The sequence below is a fragment of the Bombus terrestris genome, chromosome 7 (assembly GCF_910591885.1).
Source record: "Bombus terrestris chromosome 7, iyBomTerr1.2, whole genome shotgun sequence".
In the NCBI taxonomy this organism is placed as follows: Eukaryota; Metazoa; Arthropoda; class Insecta; order Hymenoptera; family Apidae; genus Bombus; species Bombus terrestris.
Window position 1 is genome coordinate 16,359,339 of NC_063275.1, and position 16,718 is coordinate 16,376,056.

The 16,718-nt window shown below is 26.7% G+C and overlaps 3 protein-coding genes across 8 annotated transcripts; all 3 read right to left on the reverse strand.

The window, feature by feature from the left end:
• Positions 1-264: 264 nt before the first annotated feature.
• LOC100645834 (tyrosine-protein kinase Src42A) lies at positions 265-11,153 on the reverse strand. 4 transcript variants are annotated; one of them, XM_048407678.1, is made up of 7 exons: positions 10,574-11,153; positions 7,605-7,943; positions 6,810-6,931; positions 6,499-6,662; positions 3,552-3,873; positions 3,112-3,447; positions 265-3,024 (listed from the first exon to the last, which is right to left on the reverse strand). In XM_048407678.1, the coding sequence occupies exons 1-7, from the start codon at positions 10,630-10,632 to the stop codon at positions 2,816-2,818; spliced, it is 1,551 nt and encodes a 516-aa protein (XP_048263635.1). In that variant the 5' UTR covers positions 10,633-11,153; the 3' UTR covers positions 265-2,815. The 4 variants fall into 4 exon arrangements, with proteins under 4 accessions (XP_048263635.1, XP_003396736.2, XP_003396738.1 ...); XM_003396688.4 differs by having other exon boundaries at positions 3,552-3,879; positions 10,574-11,142; XM_003396690.4 differs by lacking the exon at positions 10,574-11,153 and adding an exon at positions 9,521-9,673 and having other exon boundaries at positions 3,552-3,879; positions 7,605-8,320.
• Positions 11,154-11,440: 287 nt separating this feature from the next.
• Positions 11,441-13,949, reverse strand: LOC100646109 (ubiquitin carboxyl-terminal hydrolase 14). 2 transcript variants are annotated; one of them, XM_003396691.4, is made up of 6 exons: positions 13,773-13,949; positions 13,486-13,664; positions 12,924-13,388; positions 12,543-12,812; positions 12,174-12,462; positions 11,441-12,094 (listed from the first exon to the last, which is right to left on the reverse strand). In XM_003396691.4, the coding sequence occupies exons 1-6, from the start codon at positions 13,786-13,788 to the stop codon at positions 11,820-11,822; spliced, it is 1,494 nt and encodes a 497-aa protein (XP_003396739.1). In that variant the 5' UTR covers positions 13,789-13,949; the 3' UTR covers positions 11,441-11,819. The 2 variants fall into 2 exon arrangements, with proteins under 2 accessions (XP_003396739.1, XP_048263636.1); XM_048407679.1 differs by having other exon boundaries at positions 13,486-13,677; positions 13,773-13,948.
• A 174-nt stretch (positions 13,950-14,123) lies between these two features.
• LOC100646298 (guanine nucleotide-binding protein subunit beta-5) lies at positions 14,124-16,481 on the reverse strand. Of its 2 annotated transcripts, none has more exons than XM_012310451.2 (6): positions 16,067-16,481; positions 15,789-15,978; positions 15,558-15,694; positions 15,369-15,487; positions 14,931-15,288; positions 14,124-14,826 (listed from the first exon to the last, which is right to left on the reverse strand). In XM_012310451.2, exons 2-6 carry the CDS (start codon positions 15,892-15,894, stop codon positions 14,497-14,499), a joined length of 1,050 nt encoding a protein of 349 aa, XP_012165841.1. In that variant the 5' UTR covers positions 15,895-15,978; positions 16,067-16,481; the 3' UTR covers positions 14,124-14,496. The 2 variants fall into 2 exon arrangements, with proteins under 2 accessions (XP_012165841.1, XP_003396741.1); XM_003396693.3 differs by having other exon boundaries at positions 15,789-15,999; positions 16,067-16,480.
• Positions 16,482-16,718: the final 237 nt, after the last annotated feature.

Genomic DNA, 16,718 nt, shown 5'->3' on the forward strand with positions numbered 1-16,718 from the left:
TATTTCAGTTTTAATGTATATATAGTAAATATATTTTATATGAAATATTTACAACAAATCATCTACAGTAGAATATTATTATCAAGTAATACATATATGTATTTTGATAGCATTTGAAATAACTCATAGCACTGAAATAGTATATTTGAGGCAATCTAATTAATAACATATGATTAAAAAGTAAATTAGTTTATAGAAAGAGACATATCTATGTATATTACAGATACTCGAGAAGTAGGAAAAGGTGGTAAGGAACAAAAGAAATTATGAAACAAGTTAAAATTGCTTTTGTAATATTTTTTAACATGCGATGTATGTACTATATGTATACATATATACACATTTATATATATACATACATGTATGTACACACAAATACACACGCACGCGCACGATATGAATATGTATGTACTATACGCAATTATATAATATTTATGTATACTGTATATATCTATGCATACATACAAAATTATAAAGTCGTATATAATATAATAATTATGACATAATACAATTATATATGAACAATTTTATTAACGATAATACTATTTCGTTAACGATGTCATAGGTGTTATGTTTATTTTTAAAAATTATATGCATCATTATATTTCACACAATTAATACTTATATACCACTGTATTCTTCGCTTCTTTAATTAAAAGATCAGTGAAAAAATTATTGAGCTTACTGTATAAAAATCATGTAGATATTTTACGCTTTAATGAAATTTTCATATATATATAAAAAGCATTTCATTATATTCAAATAAAACTGTACAAAATATAAATATATATGCTTATATAAAAATTTACTTTTGTACAAAGTGCCTGATATCCTACATAAATGATTTTTTAAATTCTTACTATCATCAGTTTTAATACTATTTAATACCAGCAATATAATTTCTTAAAATAATAGTACACAAAAATGCTTTAAATTAATTATCAGACGACCACAGAAACATAATTAAACATTCTTTTACTTAAGTTTAAGTAATGTTCTGTTTTTACTTTAATTCTTAGTATAACATTGTGTCATTATACAGTTTCATTTCCTTTTTCGTTTAATAATAATAGCATGATAGCTGTTTCTTTATATTTATTTGGCAGTATGTCTTATGTTCATGAAAAAATGGTATAAACGTATTTAACACCATAAATGTTCACAATAGAATAGTGGTCTCTGACTAGACAAATTTTGTTTATTTTTGATCATTATTTTGTATATCCATCTATATAAAAGGCGTAAAATAAAACATATTGCAAATTCTGTGTGTTCACACATATCTAACGTCTTAATGTCTTTTTATAAACGAAATAAACTTGTTTTCATACAATTTTGAGAAGTATACATTATATAGAAATAATGGAAATTTTTCCAAAAAGAAAGTAAATATTAATAAATACGGCATCAAATGCAAATATAGATAATCTAAGACATGTATAATATGTTTATTCTATTAACCCTAAAGACTCTTAAAAAAGCTAAAATGAAACAAACAATTCTAATATATTCCCAAAAATTGTATTGCTTCATTTAGAAATTATAATTTTCAGAAGTATTGATAAAAGATGACATTTATCAACTTAAGGAATTAAAAACCTAATTTATAGTGTACAAATATGTAAAAATGAAAAATTTGAATTTGGAAGTCAGAAATAGCAAAAATGAACTGAAGTAATACGAAAAAATAATTAACTGAATAATTAATAGCAACAAATACTAATTTGAAATTCTAAAATTATAACCTATTTCATACTATTAAATAAAAAATTCAAATATAATAGTTTACATGCTTCTCTAGTAATGTTAATACCCTTCTATACTTTCTTATGTTATCTTACACACGTATTATATTTTTTATGAACAGTTAGGAATAATTTTTAGGTTAAATACATTGCTTTTAGTTAATATGTGTTTCTTCAAAAATAACTGAGAGTTAACATATGCAAAAAAAAAAAAAAAGAGAGAAGAAAACAGTGAACAGTAATAATAAATATTCATAAAATTTATCTTACATGTATGTTGGCTTAATAGGCCACTTAAGAGTTTTCAACTGATTATGTCTTATAAATTTTGAACACAAACTTACTTACACATACTTACGAGTTCTTAATAATAAATTAGCAATTATAATAATAATAGAAGTATGTGAGTATATATATAAATAAATAAGAAGGAATGATAAATCAAGACAGACAATAATCCTTCTTACTGCTATATAATAGATGCTTGAAATTGCAAGGTAAACAATCTTCCAAAAAAATTGGCTTAAATTGGCTGTGCAGTATCTGAAAATTTTGTTACATCAAATTTGTAATACATCTGACAATCGCATTATCTCGTCAAGATTAATAAACAACAAATTTTTAGTTAAAAATTGTTAACTCCCATAAATACTGTCCAACAGATGCTATTAATACCGACGTTTATACGTTCAGAATATAATTTTCCAAAATAAAATCTAAACTATGTCATTGCTTTTAAAAGCCACTAATTAACGATTCAATGTTCGTTCGTGTGTAATCATTCATGAATTGACAAAGTTGTTCTATAATTTTATGGCAGCCAGAATATATAACAAAAGCAATTGGCGTGATCATATTGCTAAAAAAATAAACCGTATTTATAGTTTATAGAAAGAAGACTATTCTTCAGTATAAAGTATACTCTCTCAAATATCACAAACATCCGTATTCTGAATTTAACTGTTAATTATAATAATCTGCATTTATCATTCATACAGAATATCTATTATATCTTGTTGATAGAAATCATAACGAAATATGTTATAAGAACTATAAACTGTTTTAATATTTTAATATGCAGATGCTTCCTTATACTCAGAACCTTCCATGGTGAAGAAATCTTCCAGTTTCCATTGTAATGTTTCGAAAGTTGGCCTCTTCATTGGATCTTTGTTCCAACACTCTAACATGATATCATACAATGCAGTTGGACAACCAGGAGGACATGGCATTCTGTATCCATGTTCTACTTGATGAAGAACTTCAGCATTTGTCATACCTATAAAATTAAAAATAATTAGATACTCTTTTTTAAATCTTTATTACTAAAAATCACTACAAAATTTAAATTTAAAGATATATTTACCAGGATATGGTATTCTACCATAAGTAACCAATTCAGTCAGAAGAATACCAAATGACCACACATCAGATTTAATACTGAATTTGCTATAATTTGCAGCCTCAGGTGCAGTCCATTTAATGGGGAAGCGTGCACCTATTCGGGCTTCATACTCGTCTTCTTTAATAAGCCTAGCTAAACCAAAGTCTGCAATCTTCACAACATTTAATTCTGCTACTAATACATTTCGAGCAGCTAAATCTCGATGGATATAATTTTGTGACTCAAGATACGCCATACCTGCTGCAATTTGTGCAGCCATATCAATTAATCGTTGTAAATTTAATGTTTTTCCTTTCCCTGTTGGAAAAGTTATAACACGTGTAAAAATGAACAAATAGATAAATAAATAAAATATTGAATAGATTACACATTGAAATAATTAAAAAGTACAGTTTTGTTACCTTGCAAATATTCTAACAAACTACCATTCCTCATCAATTCTGTGATGATGTAAATAGGTTCCTCCAAAGTACAAACAGCATATAATTGAATTAACTTTGCATGACGAAGTTTCTTCATAATTTGTGCTTCTGCTAAGAAATCTTTAGGATCCATAGTTCCTGGTTTTAGTGTCTTTATTGCTACTGCAGTTGTATTATTCCAAGATCCTTCCCACACTTCTCCAAATTGACCCTGGCCTAATTTTCTCACAAATTTGAGAGATGAACGGTCAATCTCCCATTGATCTCTTGTACGATGACTAAGACCCTCAGTTACAGGTTTCTCAACCTATCAACAAAATTAAGTATATGCCAGTCAATGACTGTTAAACTTTTTAGTTGTTTTAAATGAATATATTTCTATGGCATTAATAGCAAATATTCCTTTGCAAGTTGTACACTAATAAATAAGATAGAGAAACTTAAATCATATATTAACTGAAGTTCTAAAATTCCTTGAAGAAATTCGGAGAATTGTTCTTACTTTCTATTAATACAAACCTAAATAGAAGCCCTTTAAGGATGTTGCTTAGGCTGCATAACTGCTTATTAAGTTTTTAATGATTTTATTATAAGATGTAACAAATAACAAGTGTTGCTTAAATTAAAATATCTAATCTAATGGTAATACCATAAAAAATAAAAGAAATAGTGGCTATTACGCAAGATGCAAGTGATTAAAAGCAAATTTCAAATTATTTAATTTCATGCCTTTTGACATTTGAGTGATTTTATAGAGAAAATTATTTTAGATCTCAATAAATATAGTAGCTAAGGTATATGAAATATAATTTTAAAATAGTGTTTTGTTGTAAATGAATCTTTATTCCTGACATATAATGTTTCTCAAAAGTCATTAATACTTATTTTTATAGATAAGAATATAAAGTTGTCAAATATAATTTCAGGAACTTAGTAATTGAACACTTATGCACGGTCCAAGACATAAATGTATACGCTATAGTTTATTTGTTGTAAAGTATGTACATTATCAACAAGAATATAGCACCATATTTGAACTGTTTTAACACAAAATGCCCTCAATGCCTCAAAGTTGAGTTAAAAGAAAGTATAAAAAAATATAGAAGATAATTTTAATCACTGAGAGCATTAAACCATATAATTTAATAAGACAAAAGCGTCTTTTTGATTATTTTATGAACTTTTCTTGCTTCATTTCATTAAAAATTGTTCAGAAAATATATAAAGTTTATTAGATAGGAAGGAAATCTGTTTTAAAATTCTTTGATGTGTATATAAACACAAAGAAGAATTTTAAAACTTAAATTTTAAAAACTGATCTATGAATTTAAATTCCACATACAGGATATCTCGAACACCAGTAAAAAATATATTACTTATTTTTCCTTTAATATATTATTTATATAATATTATTTAATATAATATAGTATAATATAATACAGCATAATAACAGTCTTTCTTCATTTGTATGATATAATCAATACTAAATGATGTGGATAATTTAGTAGGACAGTTAAGAATTTATTTGAGATATCCTGTATATTAGATAGATTTAAGCACACAAATATTGATACTAGAATATGATCATCCGTTGTAGATTGTATAAAAAAATTTGTGTTGAATATTGTCATAATTAACAATACACCAAAGTAGCACATACAGACACATAGACGCAAATTTATCTTATTTTTTAATGTGTGCTTTTAATCCTATTATTTCTAAGAAAGAGCTATAGAATTTAGCAATGTTATGCCAGATTATGAAAGAAAGTGAATTTTCTAGATGAAGAATGATCTAATGTCTTTGAAACATGATTCCATATAGGACGGGCTTGTGCTGTATGTACAGGCCAAAGATATAGTGGAAAGCATTTATGTTACAAAGAAAATTAACATGTTATGTCATATTGGGACATTCAATTTACCAAGAAAATCCAGCGGGAGGTAAGGTAAGCAATAACAGAGAAACAAACATAGTCTATTCAGAGATCAAACTTTGCAAGATTATTTATCAAACTAAAAGCTGTTTTCAAACCTTAACTTTTTTTTTAAATAAATAGCGGAAATATATATGATACAATATACAAATGTATATATATATATATGAATTTCCATTAAAAGTAACAATGTATCTTCTCCTTAAAGATTAATTAAAAGTTAAAGAAAACAATTTTTTACACATACTTATAAATACAAAAATTCCTTATTACATCTTGATTAACATTCAAATTAGTGCTTCTTTTTATTAATATATTGAAATACATTTCCTAACAATGTTGTAAATAAGAAATATAAAATAAGAATTTAGTGAAGTACATATAAAACTTCATTCTGTATCTTGAACTGTGATTTTTGTGCAATATATTATTTTCAAATATTTTTCCAATAACATTTATTAAAAAATATATATGCAATTATTATTATAGCTACTAAATGTATAATTTTATAGAGCAAAGTCTAACTGGAGTTTAGACAGTGCTATTAATATGTAATTAATATAATATGTAAATGTAATTTAAATAGTTGTTAAAATGATTGAATCTAATTTATTTATACCATTTTATTTATTCTCTGTACAAACTTAATCACATTCTAGATTCGTGTACAATAAAGGTCAAAAATCATGCATTTGTGTTTTCACTTTAAGTCTCATATTATATATGGGTTATATTTAATATCAAGGGATTTCTGCAAAGTTAATAAATGTTAGAACAAAAACTTTAAAACAAATTTTTGGTGAATCATTGAAGAAATCCCTTGATAAATATTGAAAAAAAATTTAATAATTAAGCAATACATTATATTCTTTAGTAAAATGGTGATATATCATTAAAAACCAATTTTATACATGCAGCAAGCTGTCTAAACTCCATTTATGTGACATGGGATTGCAAGAAATATTGATTTAACTAAGAATTTCATCTTACCTGTACACAGGGCTTGCAGAGATTTACACACAGCCCATCAGCATCTTTACTATAATGTTCGACAAGATCTTGAAGGTTCCTGAATGTAGTTCTTCTAGCAATGAAGAAACCACCTTCATCCAGTTGTCTAATGCGGTAGTGTTTAACTGTATCACCATCACGTACTACAAAAAATTTTTATCATGTTATTATTCCTAAAAGTATATCTGCAATATATTGAAAATATAATAAATATTTATTGTGAGCATGTGTTTCACTGTAGTGATTAAATTTTATATTTTTGATACATATTCAAATATGTATTAACTTACCCGAAAGAGAATAATCATTGTGTCGACTTTCAGAATCTCTAATTAAGAATGCACCATGATCATTTTCAGGAAGCAATAACTTCTTCTCTGCTTCAATTCGTTTAATTTTTCTGAAGTACCATCTATAAAAAGTAAAAATAATTGAAATATTAAATAAAATAAAAAATATTTTAACATATACAAAAATAATAATCTAATATTTGATTGGTCAATATAAAAAAAAGGATAAAACTTTTTTTCTTTAATATTTTTACATTTATACAAAAATAAAAAGAAGGGAAATACTGCTTATTTAAACTGATTGATAATCAGAACTGTCCACCCATATTAATAAAACCTAAGAGGCAATACATATACTGTTAGTGAAAGCAAGGTCGCATTGACTAGTTGACTATATAGAGAGAAATTTATTAGGTGAAAATATAATAAAAGAAAGTGAACAAACTAAGATTTATTACATGTTTTCAATCATTATCATGTCTGCAGTATATTCCATATATATATTTCTTATATATAATAAATTTGAAATATTTTTTAAATGAATGCATAACTGTAAAGTTTCATGTGATATGCATTCCAAATACAAGCATGTTAATCCTATATCATCATTCATCAAGATATAGCTATTAATCTATATTTATTGCAATAAAAATATATATTTTTTTAAGTTATTATTATAAAATTACACAAAACAAATATTTTTACTATACAAGTAAATTTTTTGGTATGTACATTTATCAAACAAAATATATTTAGAAAAAAATAAATGTAGATGTCGGTATAAATGTAACTTACGGTTCTGCTTCTATAGATTTTAACTTTGCAACATAATTGCTGGGAATATATCCTTCTTGTCGAGTTCTTTTACTTCTAGCTAACCACCAATCTCCTTGAGTATCATTTAAGATTTCTAAATGTTCACCTTTTCTGAAGCTTAAATCTTCATCTGTACGTGCATCATAATCATAAAGCGCAACAAAAATTTTTGCAGTTGGCACATCTGCATCTGGGATTTGTGGCATAGGCCTAATAGGATCTGGAGGTGGTGTTGGCACTGGACTAGCTTGAGATGCAACTGCCTCTATATTAGGATTGCCTATCCTATCAGGCTTTTCTTTTTCTGTATCTGTTGGACTGCTGAAACAATTACCCATTTTTTGTATGTAGTTTCAACTTGTCCACTATTTGAATTCACTGCCACTGAGTCATGAAATATAAAAATTTTTTTTGCGAATGTTCTTGCAATGTTCTTATGTTTGATCCTTTTGCATGAATATTGAGCTATGATGATGTGAATATAAAATTTTCATAATACACATTTCGTGATGTAAATGTGCAAAATAAACACTAAAATACACTTTGGTTTTTAAAACATTTGGATAAAGCCCACTAAGAAACACGGAAAGATGCATATGAGTTTTCAAAATCAGACATAATTTGTAAAATCGGCAACTTTTTTCTCGAAGCTTCTCTTCTTCTTCTCAAGAAACTTGCAATTCTTTCGTCGATATCTAGTGTGATAAACATTGAACACTTGTAATTATTTAAAGATTTTAATAAAGACTACATATAATAAATACGAATGTTTATTCGAATAGTCACTGATAACGATGACACTTCATCGCGTCACTATATAACCGTAACACAAAACAGAGATATGCTCTATTAGTATACGCATTTTCGTCGAGTTCGCGCTGATCCAAGCTTGACGTCATAATATGGCACTTTTGCGATTTAGGTTAGGATGCAAATCACCAATTTCTTTGCTATTTATTATTATTATTATTTAATGCCATTTCTAACAAATGAATATGAATGTTCTTATTTTATTAATGCCAATAATATGTTTCCGCTGAATGTTTATTCATTGTCAAAATCATTTTATTGAAATGATCTTTCTAAATAAAAAAGTAATAAAAGCAACAAAATATTAAAAAATAATAAATCGTGCTATAAATTTTCTCGTTTTATAATATTAGAATATAGTATTTTGTGTATTTTACCAAATAGGAAATAATAAACAAATTAATTCAGAAACTTGAACCAAGATAATATGAAAAATATTAATATAAGCATTTCATTACACTTACATCAGTTTTACTCTTTATTTACGCAAATATAAAAATATTTCGTTGTTCCGAAAAAAAAATAAATAATGTAAGAACATCATTTTAAAAAATCTGATGAATATAGAATTAAAAAAGGTATGTGATTTAAGAGTATAAAGATTAACAGATACATCTAATTTTCGGATTCCCAAATTCATACTTCTAACATTTCTCTTTTGATAACAACTAGTAGTCAGTAATACTATTTGAAAAAAATATATAAAAATTTTGATGAAATTCAACGAAAATCAAAGGAGAAAAGATTTCTATACGGATAACAGAGCCCGCTCGATTTGAACTTGTTCCACCGGTTCATTACAATATCCAGGAACGATGTAAATTCTCTTACACCGGAAGAAGATCATTCTTTTCCTATCGTTGATTTTTTAACACTGGCATTGCATAGTTGCAAGAATTTTCAGGAGCATGGCGATAACCAATGGTTAGGAGAAACGTGGACAACATAATGGAAAGTAACGTCGCCATTGCATTAAATCAGATCCGTCAAAATCCTAATTTTCACATGTGCGATACCGAAAACAACGAAGAATAAAACACACATCAAATTTATCGTAAAAAAATACAATTATGATATGAACGTACTTCGTGTAGTACTTTAAGACACATCTAAGATTATTTATCTCGAGAACAAATGCGACAAGCGAACAAACTTTTCATGAGAAACCGACGGAGAGGTGAAAACACCCATGGTGAAGGTAGCCAACGACATATAGATTTCGGATGAGTTCGGCTATGAACCCGAAGTTAACCGAACCTTTACCATCCCCCAATTAAAGATGCAAGTGAATTGCTACATAATCTTGTATTCGATACATAGAAAATATTATGGGTTGCTTATTACATTCTTATAATTAAAGAAATAAGTATTTAAATATTTTAATAATTGTTAAAATTGAATAATAAAGAACATTTTAAAAAAGATATCATTGATCGATTTAGTAGAAATAAAAGGACAATCAAATATCCTTTTAACGAAAAAAAATAGTGTTACATGTTCAATTACTTTATATGTAATTATAAAAGATACTAAAGTGATATCTTCGGATATTTTTTATATTCCATGATTCTAAGATAGTAACGAGAAAAATTGTAATTTGAATATTTTTTAAAAACTGAATTTATGCATTTATTACATAATCATATGATATTTTTTAATTTTAATCATTAATATTAAAATTTAGAAAAGTAACTATTAATATACCTGATGGTAATAACATTATTATAGTTCCCATTATAGATAATTAATAAAAATTATTTATTGAAATAAAAGACGATCGTGAACGAAACTATAAATCAGTTATTTATATACATATACACATGTTCTGCGTGAATGACCTGTTTATTTCTTTCACATTATTAATTAATTATATTTATGCATTTCACTATCAGATGAGAAAAAATAGATACTTAAATACTTTCCAAAATTATTAAATGCTCAAATATAGTGAAATATCTAATAGAATTGATATTTAATATATTTAATATACAATAATGACATTAAATTCAAAATATATTAATTATTATAATATAGTATAATATAATTATTTTATATTATACATTAATAATCAAATAAATATAATAAACATAAACAATGCACATTATCATCACTTAATTCAATACATAAAATGTAATTACCTGAAAAATCTACTGAAGAAATGTTCAAATGCTTTATTACGAAATGTTCTAGAATGCATTTTTGCGAACAATTTGATTTATACATCCACGTAATCGTAACTTTCAAATTGTACTACGCGATATTTTTTGGTAAATTATGCGATAACTGTAGTAATACTGAGAACCGCAGTGAGTGATATCTGTAACAGCACTGCTTAGTTATTTCAAACTATCTATCTTATTTTTTTCATACATACATACATATGTACGTACATACAAGAATATATCGTATCGTGCTTTTATACATACATACATATGTGTGTGTATTAGATCCATTTATTACATTATCAGATTGTATCGTTTTATCCAGTTACGTCTTGGTAGATATAGATAAATCAATAGTTATACTAAATACATCTCATCACATTTGATATTATTTTACTATTGGAATTTAATCCAAATATATATGGAAATACTCCAATAGTTTAGAGCAATTATTTATAATATACTGTAGAAAAATATTTTAAAAAGTCAATAATATTTTTTGGTAATGCTTTCATAAAAACATATCTGAGGAAGATGATAAAAGTAATAAAAAAGTAGAAATTCTAATTTTCAATAAATCTGAACTAAGTTAAATAGAATAAAATTTAGTCTTACCCATATAATAACTTTTTTTAAAATGTTGTTGTCTGAAATATTTAAATTTTCAACTTCTTTCATTTTTTGCAGTAGTGAATAATACGAAATTATAATGGTAGTTAAAAATATAAATATCTCTTGAATATATGATAGTTCATTTATATTTACATTGCATATCATAAGTATACTATACACGTTCGTATATTTTCAATATATTTTCTAAAATTAAATTAAATATGGATGAAATTAATTTTAATTGCAATTTTATTGTAATGTTATAAAAGAACACTTTAATGGTTTACAATTATCTATTTTTATGTAATTCAAAGATTCGTTATCACCACGTTTTTTTAAGCGTATAAAATCAATGAATGTACATAGATCTTGCGTATTCACATTATGTAAAAATTATATACGTAATGCATCGTTATTAGATTTCTATAATTCGGTAGAAAATAACTGCCATTGATTTTGCAAATGGTATTCTATAGACCTTAATATTGAAATTATATTGATGACCGTTTGTATAAAAAAAAAATGCATTTTTATCGAATAGATGCAAGTTGGAATTGTGTTCCATTTGTCTTAATCTTTATGGAAACTTGGTTGGTTATATATATAAGAATTATTTAGTAAGTGAATCCTCATTGTTATCTGAATCAGGTACTTCTAAAATTTTTGGGCCATATAAAAGAACATATGCGCAATGCCAATCGCCACCACCGCTAAGTTTTAGTACTTCTTCACTAGTTACAGCGGTAACGTTCTCATCGTCACATTTTAACCATGTATCACTTTTCTGTCTAACCCAAGCTACATAATGGCCACTACTACTTGATCGTCCCCTATGTGTTAGGACTGCTTGTAATGTATAATAACCGCTGTTATTTGATCCTATATCTGTAATTATAACAATATATATGACAATACAAACATATTAGTTTTCTATTGATTTCTAATCTCTGTATAACTTTATTACCATCTGGAAACCAAAACGGTTCTTGTTTAACTTTCTTTTTACTTTCTGTTTTATCTTTCCTATTGATTATGTTACGTGATTCTTCCACTAAACGATCTTCGTATTCTTTAAATTTTTCTCGCATCGGTGTAAGTTTAGTTTGAAGTTCACTGCTACACAATTCAAAAACATCGAATTCAAGAGGAAATTTAACATCTTTGAGAATTTTTGCATTAATTGCTTCTTTCTCTTTATAATAAAAGCGTACAAATTGGATTGTTAAATATGCTGGCAATCTGCTAATTTTTGACTGTAAAATATATTATCGTTATTAAATGGAAATATTAATGGTTTAAAACATAAAAGTTTGTATTGTATAATATTTTTTACCGTTTTTGTATACACTGCATCTCTGCCAAGAGTTGGTGACATTTTTGTAATTTGCTCCTGCATTTTATTTCTAAGTCCAGAATGCATGTATTTAACCTCTGTAGAAATAAAACAACTCAGTTGTAAAAATTCTTCTTTTCCCTTAGTAGGAGGTTCATCCTCAGATTCTATACATTTTAATTCTGTATTAAATGTTCCTCCAAAATACTGTTCAATTAATGAACGTGGCTTGTAACTTTGTCCATTATTTTCTAAGGCAACAGGATTTTCCTATGATTAATTAACACATATGAATAAAATTTTTCTATATAGGTATAATATTTAAAATATATTATTAGTTATATATATAGCTTAAAACATAATGTTGGGTCATTTAGTAACCTTCGCTGGTAATTTTTGTTGCAACATTCTAATAAGTTCAGTCCAACATTCATTAGCATCTTGTTGCTGAAATCCACCATGCTCAGATTTTTCAGCAAATCTTGGAAATGCTAGATGCATCATTTGGACAAGGACAACAGGTGGCAAAGATGATCCTTTGTCCATACTATCATATAAATCTCTTAACGCAGCCGTTATACTTTGTGCAGGTACAAGCGATGAACTACCAGCAGCTGCAAGTCCTCCTGAAAAATTCTTTAGAGCATCTCTCAACTCTGGAACAGTTTTTAGGCACTGTACAGTTGCATTAAGATAACAAGTATTTCCTAAGTTTGTCAAGCCAGCTGGTAAATCTAAAGCAGTAGCTAATGCAGATTCATTCATATCTTCTAAAAATAATGGTTTTTCAGTTGGCTCTGCTGGTACATCTTCTTCCTTAGAGCCCATCATTAAAACAGTAATACCCTATAAAAAAATTAAAATGATAGAAGTTTTATTCTTTGATTTTAAGTCATAAAATATATTTATTATCCATAGAAACATTAGTCCTATTATTCCTTACATCTTTCAACTTGATATTACCCCAATCGTCATCCTTTAATGTCATTCCTTTTAACATAACTTTTTGCCTTTCAGGCTGTACTCCTGTCAGTGCAAAAAGTTGTGCTTTAAACAACATTGGTTCTTCATCTGTATTAACTTCTACATTAGGAAAATGTTCTTTTCCCCATTTTACTTTAACTAAAACAGAATACTTTACATATCAAATACTGAAAACCGTTCGATATAAAATTAAATAAAAAAATTTAAGGTTAGTCTTTCAATATCTCGAATTTTTCCAATACATACTCGAATATTGAGGCATTTCTTCTCTTTTATTTAAGTATGTTTGGCTTTTCTTTAATTTATATCACTTAATTTACAAAATATTTTTTACTGGTGATTATTAACATGCATAAACTGCACCGTCAGGCATTCACGTACTATACATACGTATGTACATCTACACTCCCATTCATACATACATATGCATGCAAGATACAAGCATTCATATATAGTATATAGATCTAAGAGCGCAGAACTTGTACTTGGTAGGTGGCCAGCTGATTGAAAAATTAAGAAATTTATATCATATCTCATATAATTGCATTTTTTATGTAATTTAAATTGAATAATGCATGAAAAAAGTGGCAAATAATATTAAATATGCATGAATTAAATTTTTATTAAGTTTCATACAAGATAATACTGTATTTGATTAAATAGATATTCTATTTGCAGAATTTCCTATAAATTAGGACCAGCCTAAAAATTATTAATTTTAAGCTATCACATTGTTATGATCGTGATAATCACGATTTTTAATTCCACTTATTTTCTACAATGTATGTATAATAATTATAACAATATTTTTTTATATTACAATATTGATGTATCTTATCAGTTTAAAACATTTTAATTAAAAACAAAATGTAACGTCGTCATACAATTTCTAAAATTTATATCTTGCACAGAAAAAATTATAACTTTTATTTAACAATATGGCAAGATAATAGATGTGATTTTATTAAAATTAAGCCCAAACTCGTAGAGTTGAATCCCAGCTTCCAGTTGAAAGAGCAGTGCCATCTGGAGAAACTCGTAAACAAGATACTCGATTTTCATGTCCGTATAAAAACGCAACTCGTTGACATTTTAGAGTATCCCATATATTTACAGTATAATCATTATAACCAGCAAACAGTAAACGTCCACTAACGCTTAGATCGACTGCATTTGCTCCAAATATTATACTTTCTTTTGCATAAACTGCTATTTCTCTATCTGCCCGTAGATCAAAAAGACGGCAAGTTGCATCATCAGAACCTGTTGCCACTGCATCACCACCTGGATGAAATTTTACCTAAACTCAACATAACATGATGCAAATCATTTTCTTATAATAGCATTAGTTTATTCTTGTAACATTATCTATTTCACGAGTAATAAAGATAAATTTTTACATACAGAATTAACATCAGATTGATGTCCTTCAAAACTTTGAACACATTGACCAGTCCGCATATCCCATATCAAAACCATTTTATCACAACTACCAGAAACAAATGTATTACCAATTTCACTTGGTGCTAAATCGATAGACATAACATCACTTGAGTGACCAAGAAAATTTTGTAACAGTTGTCCACTTTCTACATCCCATAAAGAACAAGTACTATCTCCACAACCCGTTAGAATTTGTTGATCACTATTAGGAAATACACAACAAGACATATAAGATGTATGTGTAGCAACAGTTTTTTTACGAGTTGATACATCATCTTCTTGACTCAAAGGATATACAGTTACTTTATTATCTAACCCCCTGCAAAAAGAATGAATATAACATTTAACATGTTACTAAAGGATTATTGTTATTTCATAAATCTTAAATACATTTAATACCCGCAAGCAACAAGAGTACCACTTGGAGCATAAGCACAAGCCATAACCCAGATAGTTGGCATAGTAAGAGCATGTTCTTTATTTGTTGTAAAAGCATCCCATATTATCATTTTGCCATCCTGAAGCCATTTTTATATTAAGAAATATTTTAAAAGTTTAAATAAAAAATAATTTTAGGTATATCCCGACCTGTGAGGAAGATACGATGTGACGTTTATCTGGTGACCAATCAGAGCAAAGAACTTTTGCTTGATGACCTTTTAATACACGACGTGGTTTTACATTAATGCAACTAATTATTTCAAGTCTATCTGCTACACTAGCAACTGAAATATAATATTAATTATTATATTTTACTATAATTGATGTTCCTATAAATTTTTATTACATCATGATACAAAGATTAAAAATTAATATTACGGGTAATATCATTCAATTTCTGTCGTTCATCTTCTAAACGTATTTTTAGGCTTTCAGCTTCTTTTATTAATTTCTCTATATGTTCTGACTCAGTAGCAGAATCCATAATTCTGTTTATAGAATACTAAATATTTCTTAACAGAAAGTATACTATTCCACTAAACAAGGTAACATTTTTGTATATGTGCTGCTACAAAAAATTTTCCTTTATCTAAAATGTGACTTTTAATTAAAACAGTTTCTATACTGTTAAGTATAAAGTATAAACAATGAATTACCTGTCCTGTCACCTATCGACCTCGGAAAATAGCTGCAGTGCAAATGTAGTTATTAATAAAGCAATAGATATTTTTCCACATGAATATACTTTCTTTGTTTTTCTCACTTCCGTTTGGATAATTTTCTCATTTGCTATTGCATAAAAAATTTGTTAACATATACTCCATAGGCAGTTGCGTCCAATAATCAATACGATACAACAATAACAAACTTTAGCGCCGGTGCAATGACGCTTTCATATTTAATCAACTTAACCTGAACATGACATTTCATAAAAGTAATAAAATTGTTTAATTTTTATACAGACTGAAAGCTACTCGCCTAAATTTTGCATGCTAATTTCTTTTAATAAAATTTATTATTAGAAAAAATATTTAATTATTACAATATTATGCTGGTCTTACACTATCGAATGTAAGGAATATTAAGCGATATATACGTATACTATCTATTACATTTTAGGTAGTAAATTATTTACTTCCTAATTTGTAGAGAATTATAAAATTTTCGATATATTGAAAATCTAAATACGATATTAAATATATATATATTTTATTATGACAAAATGTATCACAGTTATATATAAAAGTAGCATTTCGTATTATATGTTATTTGTTTATATCTATATCATAAATATTAATTATATATTTA